Source organism: Capra hircus, chromosome 2 (assembly GCF_001704415.2).
Source record: "Capra hircus breed San Clemente chromosome 2, ASM170441v1, whole genome shotgun sequence".
Classification (NCBI taxonomy): domain Eukaryota; kingdom Metazoa; phylum Chordata; class Mammalia; order Artiodactyla; family Bovidae; genus Capra; species Capra hircus.
The window spans coordinates 74,033,903-74,048,615 of record NC_030809.1 but is presented as its reverse complement, the minus strand read 5'-3'; the positions used below and the strand labels follow the sequence as shown (position 1 = coordinate 74,048,615).

General features: G+C 37.7%; 1 protein-coding gene across 2 annotated transcripts in view; it reads right to left on the bottom strand.

The window, feature by feature from the left end:
- The window catches only part of RAB3GAP1 (RAB3 GTPase activating protein catalytic subunit 1), a 125,197-nt gene that overhangs the window by 73,344 nt on the left and 37,140 nt on the right, over positions 1 to 14,713 (bottom strand). For both annotated transcript variants that reach the window (XM_005676194.3, XM_005676193.3), the window contains exons 4-5: positions 4,772 to 4,904; positions 1,511 to 1,589 (exon numbers count right to left, since the gene is read on the bottom strand). In XM_005676194.3, the coding sequence (XP_005676251.1) occupies positions 1,511 to 1,589; positions 4,772 to 4,904 (212 nt within the window). The remainder of the gene's footprint in view (positions 1 to 1,510; positions 1,590 to 4,771; positions 4,905 to 14,713) is intronic.

The following is a 14,713-nucleotide window of genomic DNA, read 5'->3' as shown; positions in this document are numbered from 1 at the left end:
CTTATAATTGTATGTATTTATATTCTAAAAGATAAGAGAATCAGGATGGGGACTTCCCTGGTGGCTCAGTGGTAAAGAATCTGCCTGCCAATGCAGGAGACAGGGGTTCAATCCCTGGTCCAGGAAGAGCCCACATGCCACGGAGCAAGTAAGCCCATGTACCACCACTACTGAGACTGTGCTCTAAAGCCAGTTAGCCACAGCTACCAAAGCCCATGTGACCTAGAGTCTGTGCTCCACAATAAGAGAAGCTATGGCAGTAAGAAGTCCACACATTGCAACTAGAGGGCAGCTTCTCCTCACAGCAACTAGAGAAATCCTGCACAGTAAAAATAAATAACAATAATAAATAATGGGACTATTTATGAAACATTATCCAGTTTACTGTCTATGCAAATAATTTTCTTTATGTGTCACATAATTTACTTGATATAATAAATCACAATGGAATGAAACACAGATTATCATTCTTCCCCTTCCTTAGAAATTCTTTAATTAAAGAAAAAAAAAAAATCAAAAGACTGACTCAGGCTAATAGAGTAAATTAAAACCAGTATACAAATTTCCTTTAACTAGGTCTTCTTTCTTGACCATATACTTATGCTTGGGCCATTTTGGTGGTAGTACGTTTTAACACTAACATCTCTAAAATAAAGAAATGCTGTGAAATAAAAGAAAAAAATTAAAAGAACTTCAGAGAGATTACAAGACTTTTTAAATGTGATATTCTTAAATTAACACACCACATTTATAACTAAGACACAATCGAGTTTTGATGTTATAACATAACTGAGATCAACGTTTTATGTCAATTCAATTTTCAACAATATATATGAAGCCTTCTATATTTAATTGTTCTATGCTAGTCATCAGAATCATAGTTAGGTACAACCTGGACTATGACTACTGTGCAAAAAAGAGTTAACAGCCCTGTGACTGCTACCCTCAGAAAGGCCTACTTGCAAGGCTGATCTCTAGTTGGTATTTGGGTTTGGGTACTTGGATTTGGGGAGAGGTCACATCATTTATCCTAACTGATAAAGTTATTGTGCCTAAATTGTACAAACAACATGGTTTAAACAGCAGGTTTACCTGCTTTCCTTCTAGGAGTCTGAAATTTTCTTATGTCACAGTCAGAAGGTACCTACGTGACATGTCACTAGTTAAAAACCTGAGAGAGCTGAGCTTCTAACAAACAGGTTTCTCTGGTAGACAACATTTCATATGTATTGTCACAACTTGTTGCTAAGGGAATTCAGTATGCTCTGTGTGACTCCATTAGGAAAAGATGCTTAAACACTTGCACTTCCTCCAAACTCTGCCTCAGGCACTTTTCCCCTGTGCTGATTTTGCTTCGTATCTGTCACTGTAAGAAATCCTAGCAGTAAGAGCAACTATCAATACATGCTGAGTCCTGTGCGAATTCCCAGCAAATCATCTATCTTGTGGGTAGTCTGGGGGCCTCCCTGACATACATTCTAAAAGTTATTTGTGTAAAATGTATACTTACCATCTTACCAGGCAATGTGCTCTGGGAGGAAAGTCATTATTCATACACAGCAAATCTTGCATGGATTGTGGAATAACATCTACAGAAACATTTGATAATGAACAAGTGAGTACATTCATTCTAAGGTAGAATTTCATCATATAATTAAAAGATATCATTCTATAACACGTCTTGCTAGTCCATGTAGTTTTGCCATTGCTTAAGGATTTACATCTAGGGCTAAACTTAAACTTTGGAAGGACACTCATCTCTCTCTCTCTTTTCTTAAAATAAAAACAAACAAGCCAGTCTATTATATATATATATATATAAAATTCCCATGTTTATAGTATTTTCCATTCTTCTAAATCATTACTCAAATAATTCTTCATTCCTTACTAGAGAGCCTTGGTTTTTTTTGTTGTTGTTGTTCTTGGCATGCCCTTGTCTTCACTTTTCTTCAAAATTTATAAAGTCTGTCAATTCTATATCACCTCCCACAGCTAGCCTTTGTTCTTCTCTGGCCATCTTAAATACTCTTGTAAAACCACTAAGCTTTTTCTCCTTTATAGCCTATATATCTGGAAGTACTTGCATTACAATCCATAATAAGATACTAACATCAATGATCATTATTTATACTTGAAAATACACAATAAGTTCAAAGCATAAAAAAATGTTCATAAAAATACTTCCTTTTGCTATACAGCTATACTAGCTTAGCAAATTTATATTTTGTTAATCTGTAAAAGGAATAAACAGGAGAATACTAATAACTTGATGCTCTACTTAACTAAAAGCAATAAGCAACTCAAATAATCAGTACTCAAATCTTCTGACCTCTGATAATATAGTTTTAAATGTGTACCTCTAAATTAACTGAGCTGATGATTTGCTTCTAACTTCTGCCATTAGTTACAGCTTTGATCACAACCAAATTAAAACTGCCAAATACATACACATATGCAGCAATAATGCCTTACCAATCTTAAATTCATTCATTATCTCTCATCATTCCAGTCTCCTTTGTCTATATCAGAAACACTGATTCTAAGCCTCCTTATTACAATAGCTTTTCCTTGATGTATGTTTTCTCTACAAATTAACAACACCCAAGATTTCTATACCTTGAACAGTTTCCGTCATTAATCAGCAGAATGCTGGACCCAGAAATCGCTAGGCTATTATTAGGGTCCACCAGCTACGTGTATTTCCCTCTTCCCCTTATTCCTAAAGTATACATACTCATATTCTGGTTTATTTTATTTTGTTGTATAATTGTCTTATACATGGTCAAATTATCTATCCTAGTTTATGAATCTAAATGCAGATGATATCTAATTGTTTTGTGAAAATTATATATACAACAGAAAAGATAATATAATTTTATTCCTATGTAAGAAAAGGTACAAAATATTTCAGGCTTACACTTAGAAATGATCATCTGTTTTGACCATCAAAACTTGAACACTCATTGTGCCTACTTGTTTTCTGAGTGAAGGAAAAACAGTATTTGACCAGATTCAAATTTCACACTTTTTAATACCTTGTTCACTCACTATTTTATACTAGCAGATCTCAGAAGAAAGATTTTGGATAATGTGACCTACTAACAACTAAAAGCACCATCTAACATTGGGCCAGGTACTGAAACAGGTACTTTATTTCAATAGGAAATGCAAAATTTAATAAAATTAAAATATTAACTCAGAATTAGAAATTATTGTATTTCAAGTTAGTAATAAATTATGAGATTATTATATTTTAAAAAGACTATTTTAGCATGCATTCTTCTCTTAAAATAACTGGTAATATATGTGTGACAAACTGGGAGAGTATGACTGACATATATTCACTATCATGTGTAAAATAGCTAGTGGGAAGCTGCTATATAGCGCAGGGAGCTCAGCTCCATGTTGTGATGGTCTAGGGGGTGGGATGGTGGTGGGGAGGAGGTTCAAGAGGGAAGGGATATATGTATACATGTAGTTGATTCACTTTGTTGTATGGCATAAACTAACACAATACTGTAAAGCAATTATACATCAATAAAAATATAAATAAAATGATTGATAATATAAATTAAAATTACCTTTGCAATTTTGTAGGGGGCAGAAATGAAACTCTCAGAATCCTTTATTAAGCTGCAAAGGATGTTTGCTAGCTTGAATACTAATTGCAATGCTTGTACAAGAGGCTGATAACGTTAGTAATGATGAGATACACACTTATGTACAGTATCTTATTAAATCTTCCCACTTACCCTCCAGGTAGTATTACTTCATTTTACAAATGAGATCAGTCAAGCTTAGAAAAGTCAAGTAACCAGTAAGTAGAAAAACCAAAATTCTAATCCACTTGATCTGCCTCCAAAGCCTGGGGCATACACAAAGCCAACACTGACTAATCAATAAACAACTTTCAAAAATTCTTCAAAGCCCAGCTTAGTTACTTAATTCTCCATAACACCTTCTCTGATCTCTCTAGATTAAAACTGATCTTTTCTCCTCTGAAATCCAGTAAAACTTTGTGCTTTGGGATAGCATTTATCATTTTTTACCTCTTACTATTGTTACTTACCTATAGACTTTATCTCCCCTACTGAAATGTACATATTCTCAACTGGACTTTGCACAGAACCTAGCACATGTTTGGTTGGTCGTGTCCAACTCTTGTGACCCCATGGACTATAGCCCGCTAGGCTCCTCTCTGTCCATGGGATTCTCCAGGCAAGAATACTGGAAGGGTCGCCATTTCCTTCTCCAGGGGATCTTCCCGACCCAGGAATCTAACCTGGGTCTCCTGCATTGCAGGTAGTTGATTTACCTACTATGAGGGCTATGAGGGAAGCCACAGCACATGTTAAAGTGAGTGAGTGAAGTCGCTTAGTCGTGTTCGACTCTTTGCGAACCCATGGACTGTAGCCTACCAGGCTCCTCCCTCCATGGGATTCTCCAGGCAAGAGTACTGGAGTGGATTGCCATTTCCTTCTCCAGGGGATCTTTCCAACCCAGGGATCGAACCCTGGTCTCCTGCATTCCAGCCAGATGCTTTAACCTCTGAGCCACCGGCACTCTACAAATAAATGATTTAACTGATTTAAAAATGAATGATGCTGTGATAATTACTCTGCAAAGATCGTACTCTATTTCAGGTGTGGTGAAACAACTGTGCATATGTAAAACATCTCCAGAGAATACTATTTAATTAAGTGAACTAAATTCATAATTCAAAGTTAAAGTCACTCTTACAAGAGTTTAAAAATATGTAGTGAAAACTTACCTTCTAGTACTTCATCCTTTCCTTCTTTATCAGTGGATTCTTGTACAAGATAATGATGAGTGACTGAGAACTTGAAGTCCGCAAAGGAAATCTCATCTGATTTCTCTTCCCATGTCCCAGAAGTAAATATACCCTGTATTTCACAGGAAAACAAAAAAAGAAAAAACATCCACCATAACATATTCAATAGTTACCATTAGTTTTTTAACCACAGATCTTTTTTCCCTTTTTCTGCCTCTCAATCTAAAAGCTTGATCCTATATTTATCCTCCCCAAAAGGGAAAAGGAAAAACATACAAGTGAATAAACCAAGAGGAAATTATTTATAAGTGATTTATCACAGTGGTCCTTTAAAAAGAAAATTTCCCTAGAAAATTAACTATCAAGTGACTAACAAAATTGTAATTTTTAAGTAATCAAGCAATTTTGGTAAGATGAGTCTCTGTATAAAATAATGAGTATATAGTAAATCCCATGCCTCTTCACATACCAAAAAAAAAAAAACACCCAACTCTCTCTACCAACAGCAGAATCTGAGTACCTTTTAACAGAAAATGGTTAAATTTCATAAATTTTAAAAATTAGAAAAAATACATGACAATAAAATATTATAAAAATCTAAAATCTAATAACATCACTATGTAGTACACAGCATTGTTGGAGATCAGACATTGCTTCAGAAAAAAGCAAATCTGGAAAATCAATTTAAGTGACATGACATCTGTAGCATTTATTTGCTTAACAGGTTCTGTGAGTTTCTTTATCAACCTCTGGCATTCAAATATTTTCATTTAAATATCAACTTGATTGGAAAACATTTTAATTAAAAGTTTCAAATAGCCCCCTTACTTACATAATATAATCATAAAAAAGAATTTTTCCCACAAAGCTTCTAGTCTCCCATTGCTGTTCTTTCCACTGGAGAAGTCTATAGTCATTACAGCAAAGCACCACCAAGAGGCAGAAATACCAACTCAGCAACTTCCAAGTACAGAGAGCCCCGAACTCTCTGAAGATACAAAAATGTGAGGAATGATTCTGTGAGTCACTGAGTTTTTAAAAGTGTTGTTTGGACTATACCTATCATATAACATCCAGCAGTTTTACGTATTCTTGGAAAGGCATATAAAATTCTGAATCTTTTTGTGAGGAAAATGAGCACCACGTATCCTACATATCACAGAAAACTAACCAAACTGATCACATGGATCACAGCCTTGTCTAATTTAATGAAACTATGAGCCATGCCATGTAGGGCCACCCAAGACGGATGGGTGATGGTGAAGAGTTCTGACAAAACGTGCTCCACTGGAGAAGGGAATGACAAACCATTTCAGTATTCTTGCCTTGAGAACCCCATGAACAGTACGGCAGAAAATGAAAAGGAAATAAAGAGCCTCTTGATGAAGGTGAGAGAGGAGAGTGAAAAAGTTGGCTTAAAACTCAACATTCAAAAAACTAAGATGATGGCATCTGGTCCCATCCCTTCATGGCAAATAGATGGGTAAACAATGGAAACAGTAACAGACTTGATTTTTTGGGCTCCAAAATCACTGCACATGGTAACTGCAGCCATGAAATTAAAAGACGCATGCTCCTTCAAAGAAAAGCTATGACCAACCTAGACAGCGTATTAAAAAGCAGAGAATTACTTTGCCAACAGAGGTCCGTATAGTCAAAGCTATGGTTTTCCCAGTAGTCACATATGGATGTGAGAGTTTGGACTATAAAGAAAGCTGAGTGCCAAAGAATTGATGCTTTTGAACTGTGGTGTTGAAGAAGACTGTTGAGAGTCCCTTGAACTGCAAGGAGATCAAGCTAGTGCATCCTAAAGGAAATCAATCCTGAATATTCATTGGAAGGACTGATGCTGAAGCTGAAACTCCAATACTCTGGCCACCTGATGGGAAGAGCCAACACATTAGAAAAGCCCCTCATGCTGGTAAAGTCTAAAGGCAGGAGAAGGGGATGACAGAGAGTGAGATCATTGGATGGCATCACCAACTCAATGGACATGAGTCTGAACAAGCTCTAGCAGTTGGTGAAAGACAGGGAAGCCTGGTGTGCTACAGTCCATGGGGTCGCAAAGAATCAGATACAACTGAGTGACTGAACAATAACATGCTACATATCAAAATCTATGATTTTTTTTATATGTTAGGTTTCTTTAAACTGAAGTTAACCTATGTTAAATTAAGATACCTATAACCTAAACCAAAAGTCTCAAACTGCAATAAGCAATGATACACATAAGAACTTGGTCTGTTAGGAAGAAAGTACACTATAAAGCAGTGAAATCTAAAACTAAGGTAGGGGGAGAATTCCAGAAAATGAGAGATAAGTTCCATTGCAAGCTTTCAAAAAAGCTGAAAAAAACTTTTTTTAAAAAAAATTGAAATGCACTTGGTTTACAATGTGTTAGCTTCTGATGTATAGCAAGTGATTCAGTTATATATTCTTTTCCATACTCTATTCCATTATGGTTTATTACAGGATATTGAACACAGTTACCTGTGCTATACAATAGGACCTTGCTCTTTATCCATTCTATATATAATAGTTTGTATCTGCTAGTCCCAAACTCCCAATCCAACCCTCCTCTACCTCCCCTCCCCCTTGGCAACCACAAGTCTGTTTTCTATGCCTTTGAGACTGCTTCTGTCTCATATATAAGCTCATTTGTGCCATACTTTAGATTCCACATATGAGTGATATCATACAGTATTTGCCTTTCTCTTTCTGATTTGCTTCACCTAGCATGATAATCTCTAGATCCACCCATGTTGCTACAAATGACATTATGAAATATTATTTTAAAATGAGACAAAAGTAGACTTGCCTGGTGGTCCAGTGGTTAAGACTTGGCATTTCCACTGCAGGGGGGCATATGTTCAATCCCTGATCAGGGAACTAAGACCTTGCATGCCTCGTACCACAGCCAAAACAATTTTTTGTATTAAATAATTTTAAAAGAAAATATATTTATAAAAAAACCTAAGTTTTTAAAAATGATACAAAGAAACATCATTTGATCCTACTCCTGCATTCTAGGTACCACGACTGTCAACCTTGCCAAACAGCTATCTCAAGGTGGATTTAGTTGTATTTGACATAGAGGACATCCAGATTCTTTATGCAGAACAAACTTAAGAAAATTTAGCTTGACTGAAAAATAACACTGCAACCTCCCTCCTTCAATTCCATTATGATACAGTCACTTGTAAAGATTATATTTACTATTAGAACCAGAAAGGTCAACTTTTAGTTCAGAATTAATCTAATAATTCAAACATAATTTCTGATGGCCCTACTCAGACAATAAAAAGAAATAAGCACACAGACTGGAAAGAAACAAAACCATCTTCTTTCACCAATGGCCTGATTATGTACATAATATGTCCAAACAAATCTTCAAAGTACTAAAACTAAAGAATTAATGAAGTTGTGGAATTCAAGGTCAGTATACAAAAATCATCTGCACACACACACACACACACACACACACACCCCACACACACACATCAAGCAAACACTTGGGAAATTAGTATTTTTTTTTACATATCACTCTTGTGAAGTGAAGTCGCTTAGTCGTGTCTGACTCTTCGCGACCCCATCGACTATATCCTACCAGGCTCCTCTGTCCATGGAATTTTCTAGGCAAGAGTACTGGAGTGGGTTGCCATTTCCTTCTCCAGGGGATCTTCCCAACACAGGGATTGAACCTGGGTCTCCAGCACTGCAGGCAAACGCTTTAGCCATCAAAAAAATCAAATATCAATGGCAGAGACCCAATGAAAGATGAAAAAGAACTCTACCTAAAAATACCTTAAAGTACTGCTAAAAAGATATTAAAGACCTAAACAGAGATATCATGTACACAGACTGGAAAATACAATACCATTAAGATGTTAATACTAATCAAATCCAATCAAATCCTAATCAACATCCCAGCAGCCATTTTGTAGAGACTGACAAGCTGATTCTAAAACTGATATGAAAATCCAAAGAACCTAGAGTAGCTAAAATAATTCTGATGAAAAAGTATACTATCTGATTTTAAGATTTACCTTGCTACAGCACCTAAGACAGTATTCAGTTTAGTTCAGCCGCTCAGTCGTGTCCAACTCTTTGTGATCCCTTGAATCGCAGCAAACCAGGCCTCCGTGTCCATCACCAGCTCCCAGAGTTCACTCAAACTAATATTCATCGAGTCAGTGATGCCATCCAGCCATCGCATCCTCTGTCGTCCTCTTCTCCTCCTGCCCTCAATCCCTCCCAGCATCAGCCTCTTTTCCAATGAGTCAACTCTTCGTATGAGGTGGCCAAAGTATTGGAGTTTCAGCTTTAGCATCAGGCCTTCCAATGAACACCCAGGCCTGATCTCCTTTAGGATGGACTGGTTGGATCTCCTTGCAGTCCAAGGGACTCTCAAGAGTCTTCTCCAACACCATAATTCAAAAGCATCAATTCTTCAGTGCTCAGCTTTCTTCATAGTCCAACTCTCACATCCATACATGACTACTGGAAAAACCACAGCCTTGACTAGATGGACCTTTGTTGGCAAAGTAATATCTCTGCTTTTTAATACGCTGTCTAGGTTGGTCAAAACTTTCCTTCCAAGGAGTAAGTGTCTTTTAATTTCATGGCTGCAATCACCATCTGCAGTGATTTTGGAGCCCCCAAAAAATAAAGTCTGACACTGTTTCCCCATCTATTTCCCATGAAGTGATGGGACCAGATGCCATGATCTTACTTTTCTAAATGTTGAACTTTAAGCCAACATTTTCTCTCCTCTTTCACTTTCATCAAGAGGCTCTTTAGTTCCTCTTTACTTTCTGCCATCAGGGTGGTGTCATCTGCATATCTGAGGTTATTGATATTTCTCCCGGAAATCCTGATTCCAGCTTGTGCTTCTTCCAGCCCAGCGTTTCTCATGATGTGCTCTGCATAGAAGTTAAATAAGCAAGGTGACAATATACAGCCTTGACGTACTCCTTTTCCTATTTGGAACCAGTCTGTTGTTCCATGTCCAGTTCTAACGGTTGCTTCCTGACCTGCATACAGGTTTCTCAAGAGGCAGGTCAGGTGCTCTGGTATTTCCATCTCCTTCAGAATTTTCCAGTTTCTAGTGATCCACGCAGTCAAAGCCTCAATAAAGCAGAAATAGATGATTTTCTGGAACTCTCTTGCTTTTTCAATGATCCAGCAGATGTTGGCAATTTGACCTCTGGTTCCTCTGCCTTTTCTAAAATCTGGAAGTTCATGGTTCATTTACTGCTGAAGCCTGGCTTGGAGAATTTTGAGCATTACTTTACTAACGTGTGAGATGAGTGCAATTGTGCAGTAATTTGAGCATTCTTTGGCATCGCTTTTCTTTGGGATTAGAATGAAAACTGACCTTTTCCAGTCCTGTGGCCACTGCTGCGGTTTCCAAATTTGCTGGCATATTGAGTGCAGCACTTTCACAGCATCATCTTTCAGGATTTGAAATAGCTCAACTGTTCCATCACCTCCACTAGCCTTGTTCATAGTGACGCTTCCTAGGGCCCACTTGACTTCACATTCCCGGATGTCTGGCTCTAGGTGAGTGATCACACCATCATGATTATCTGGGTCGTGAAGCTCTTTTTTGTACAGTTCTTCTGTGTATTCTTGCCAGCTCTTCTTAATATCTTCTGCTTCCTTTAGGTCCATACTATTTCTGTCCTTTATCGAGCCCATCTTTTATGAAATTTTCCCTTGGTATCTCTAATTTTCTTGAAGAGATCTCTAGTCTTTCCCATTGTGTTGTTTTCCTCTATTTCTTTGCACTGATCACTGAGGAAGGCTTTCTTATGTCTCCTTGTTATTCTTTGGAATTCTGCATTCAGACGCTTATATCTTTCCTTTTCTCCTTTGCTTTTAGTACTGGCATAAAGGCAAATAGACCAATGAAACATAACAGATTATCCAGAAATATATTCACACTCATACATCATTTTACAACAAGGGAACCACTACAATTCAGGTAGGGAAAGGATGTCTTTTCCAACAAATGAGTCTGAAATAATTAGATATTTATATGAAAGAGAACACAACCTTTGTGTTGTTAAGGAATATCTTCACAACCTTGCAATAGGCAAAGATTCATTTGACAGGACACAAAGGTTACTAAACAATAAGATCAAAACTGGAGAAATAAACTTCACTAAAATCAACATGCTTATCAAAAGACACAATTAAGGAAATGATTAGGGAAGTCAGGAGCTAGTGGAAAGGCTGAAAATACTTTATCTGACAAGAGTCACAACCAGGATATATGAGGATAATTTTTAAAACTAAACAATCCAATTTGTTTAAATGAGCAAAATACTTGACAGGCACTTCCTAAAAGAAGCTATGAATGACTAATAGTTAACTGTGATGAATTATGAGATTATACTGAATATCAGCAGTCATCAGTGAACTGAAAATTAAGACTACAATGAGATACCACTTCATACCCAATAGGATGACTAAATGAAAATCTGACAATGTGAATTTTCAGAAGGTAGAGCAACTTGAAATTTCACACACTGCTAAGAATATGGTACAACCTTATACTTTAGAATAGTCTGACAGTTTCTAAAAAACTGAACACAAGACCCAGCAATTCTGCTCCTGAGAATATAATCAAGAAAAAAAATCAAAGTATAAGTTTACCAAATCATTCCCAGCAGCTTTATTAGTATTAAAAAAGGAGATAATTTAAATGTCTATCAATAAGAGAAAGAATAAACATACTGTGGTACAATCATACAAAGAATGGCATGTGCAATAAGGACAAATTTTAAAAACATGTTGAGCAAAAAGTCAGATACAAGAAATGCATAGTATATGATTTCACATAATGAAACTCAAGAATGGATATAACTAATATATAGTGAAAAAAATAAGAGTTTATGAGGGCTTCCCTGGTGGCTCAGTAGTAAAGAATCTGCCTGCCAATGCAAGAGACACAGGTTCAATCCCTGGTTGCTCCACACGCGTTGGAGCAACTAAGTCCGTGTGCCACAACTACTGAGTTTGTGCTCTAAAGCCCAGGAGCCACAACTACTGAGCCCATCTGTAACAAGAGAAACCACTGAAATGACAAATCCAAGTATTGCAACTAGAGAGTAGCCCCACTCGCCACAACTAGAGAAAAGTCCATGCAGCAACAAAGACCCAGCACAGCCAAAACTAAAAAAATTACATTAAAAAAAAATAATAACAACTATGGCTGCTTACAGGATTAACGAAAGAGAAAAACAAGGAATATTTCTGGGAAGATGAAAATGTTCTATATTTTAGTTTCGATGGTAGTAACATGGGAAGATACATTTGTGAAGATAAACTGTAAACTTGAGTTTGGTACATTTTACTGTGAGTAAACTATTACTCAACAAAGAAAAAATATGAGGATAATCCTTTAAAAAGAGATGAGATATGAGGCAATATTAAAAGTTCTGAGGAAAATGTGGCAGATAGAGGAAGATGTTCTTTTCCCAAAAGAAAATCGCAATTACATAAGAACAACATGTACTAAACATCAGCATAACGTGGGCCCAATAATCCTTTCCACTAATCTTTCAACTTACTAAATAAATTTTAGATAAGAAATACTCTCTGCCAGAACTTTGGAGGACCTTCTCTGTAGTTGAAAGTGAAAGTGTTACTCATTTAAAGTCGCTCAGTCGTGTCGCACTCTTTACAACCTCATGGACTAAACAGTCCATGGAATTCTCCAGGCCAGAAAACTGGAGTGGGTAGCCATTTCCTTCTCCAGGGGAATCTTCCAAGGAATTGAACCGAGGTCTCCTGCATTGCAGGCAGATTATTTACCAGCTGACTTACCATGGAAGCCCAGTTAGTCATTTAGTCGTGCCCGACTCTCTGCAATCCCATCAACCGCAGCCCATGAAGCTCCTCTGTCCAATTCAGTTCAGTTGTTCAGTCGTGTCCAACTCTTTGCGAGCCCTTGAATAGCAGCATGCCAGGCCTCCCTGTCCATCACCAACTCCCGGAGTTCACCCAACTCATGTCCATCGAGTTGGTGATGCCATCCAGCCATCTCATCCTCTGTCGTCCCCTTCTCCTCCTGCCCCCAATCCCTCCCAGCATCAGGGTCTTTTCCAATGAGTTAACTCTTCACATGAGGTGGCCAAAGTACTGGAGTTTCAGCTTCAGCATCAGTCCTTCCAATGAACACCCAGGACTGGTCTCCTTTAGGACGGACTGGTTGGATCTCCTTGCAGTCTGAGGGACTTTCAAGAGTCTTCTCCAATACCACAGTTCAAAAGCATCAATTCTTCGGTGCTCAGCTTTCTTCACAGTCCAACTTTCATATCCGTACATGACCACTGGAAAAACCATAGCCTTGACTAGACAGACCTTTGTTGGCAAAGTAATGTCTCTGCTTTTGAATATGCTATCTAGGTTGGTCATAACTTTCCTTCCAAGGAGTAAGCGTATTTAATTTCATGGCTGCAATCACCATTTGCAGTGATTTTGGAGCCCCCAAAAATAAAGTCTGACACTGTTTCCCCATTTATTTGCCATGAAGTGATGGGACCAGATGCCATGATCTTACTTTTCTAAACGTTGAGCTTTAAGCCAACTTCTTCACTCTCCTCTTTCACTTTCATCAAGAGGCTTTTGAGTTCCTCTTCACTTTCTGCCATAAGGGTGGTGTCATCTGCATATCTGAGGTTATTGATATTTCTCCCAGCAATCTTGATTCCAGCTTGTGCTTCTTCCAGCCCCACGTTTCTCATGATGTACTCTGCGTATAAGTTAAATAAGCAGGGTGACAATATACAGCCTTGACGTTCTCCTTTTCCTATTTGGAACCAGTCTGTTGTTCCATGTCCAGTTCTAACTGTTGCTTTGTGACTTGCATACAGATTTCTCAAGAGGCAGGTCAGATGGTCTGGTATTCCCATGTCTTTCAGAATTTTCCACAGTTTCTTGTGATCCACACAGTCAAAGGCCTTGGCATAGTCAATAAAGCAAAAATAGATGTTTTTCTGGAACTCTCTTGCTTTTTCCATGATCCAGCAGATGTTGGCAATTTGATCTCTGGTTCCTCTGCCTTTTCTAAAACCAGCTTGAACATCAGGAAGTTCATGGTTCATGTACTGCTGAAGCCTGGCTTGGAGAATTTTGAGCATTACTTTACTAGTGTGTGAGACAAATGCAATTGTGCAGCAGTTTGAGCAATCTTTAGCATTGCCTTTCTTTGGGATTGGAATGAAAACTGACCTTTTCCAGTCCTGCGGCCACTGCTGAGTTTTCCAAATTTGTGGGCATATTGACTGCAGCATTTTCACAGCATCATCTTTCAGGATTTGAAATAGCTCAACTGGAATTCCATCACCTCCACTAGCTTTGTTCGTAGTGATGCTTCCTAAGGCCCACTTGAGTTTACATTCCAGGATGTCTGGCGCTAAATGAGTGATCACACCATCGTGATTATCTGGGTCCTGAAGATCTTTTTTGAACAGTTCTGTGTATTCTTGCCACCTCTTCTTAATATCTTCTGCTTCTGTTAGTTCCCTACCATTTCTGTCCTTTATTGAGCCTATCTTTGCATGAAATGTTCCCTTGATATCTCCAATTTTCTTGAAGAGATCGTTAGCCTTCCCCATTCTATTGTTTTCCTCTATTTCTTTGCATTGATTGCTGAGTAAGGCTTTCTTCTCTCTCCTTGCTATTTTTTGGAACTCTGCATTCAAATGGGAATATCTTTCTTTTTGTCCTTTGCTTTTCACTTCTCTTCTCTTCACAGCTATTTGTAAGGCCTCCTTAGGCAGCCATTTTGCTTTTTTGCATTTCTTTTCCATGAGGATGGTCTTGATCCCTGTCTCCTGTACAATGTCACAAACCTCCATCCATAGTTCATCAGGCAGTCTATTAGATCTAGACCCTTAAATCTATTTCTCA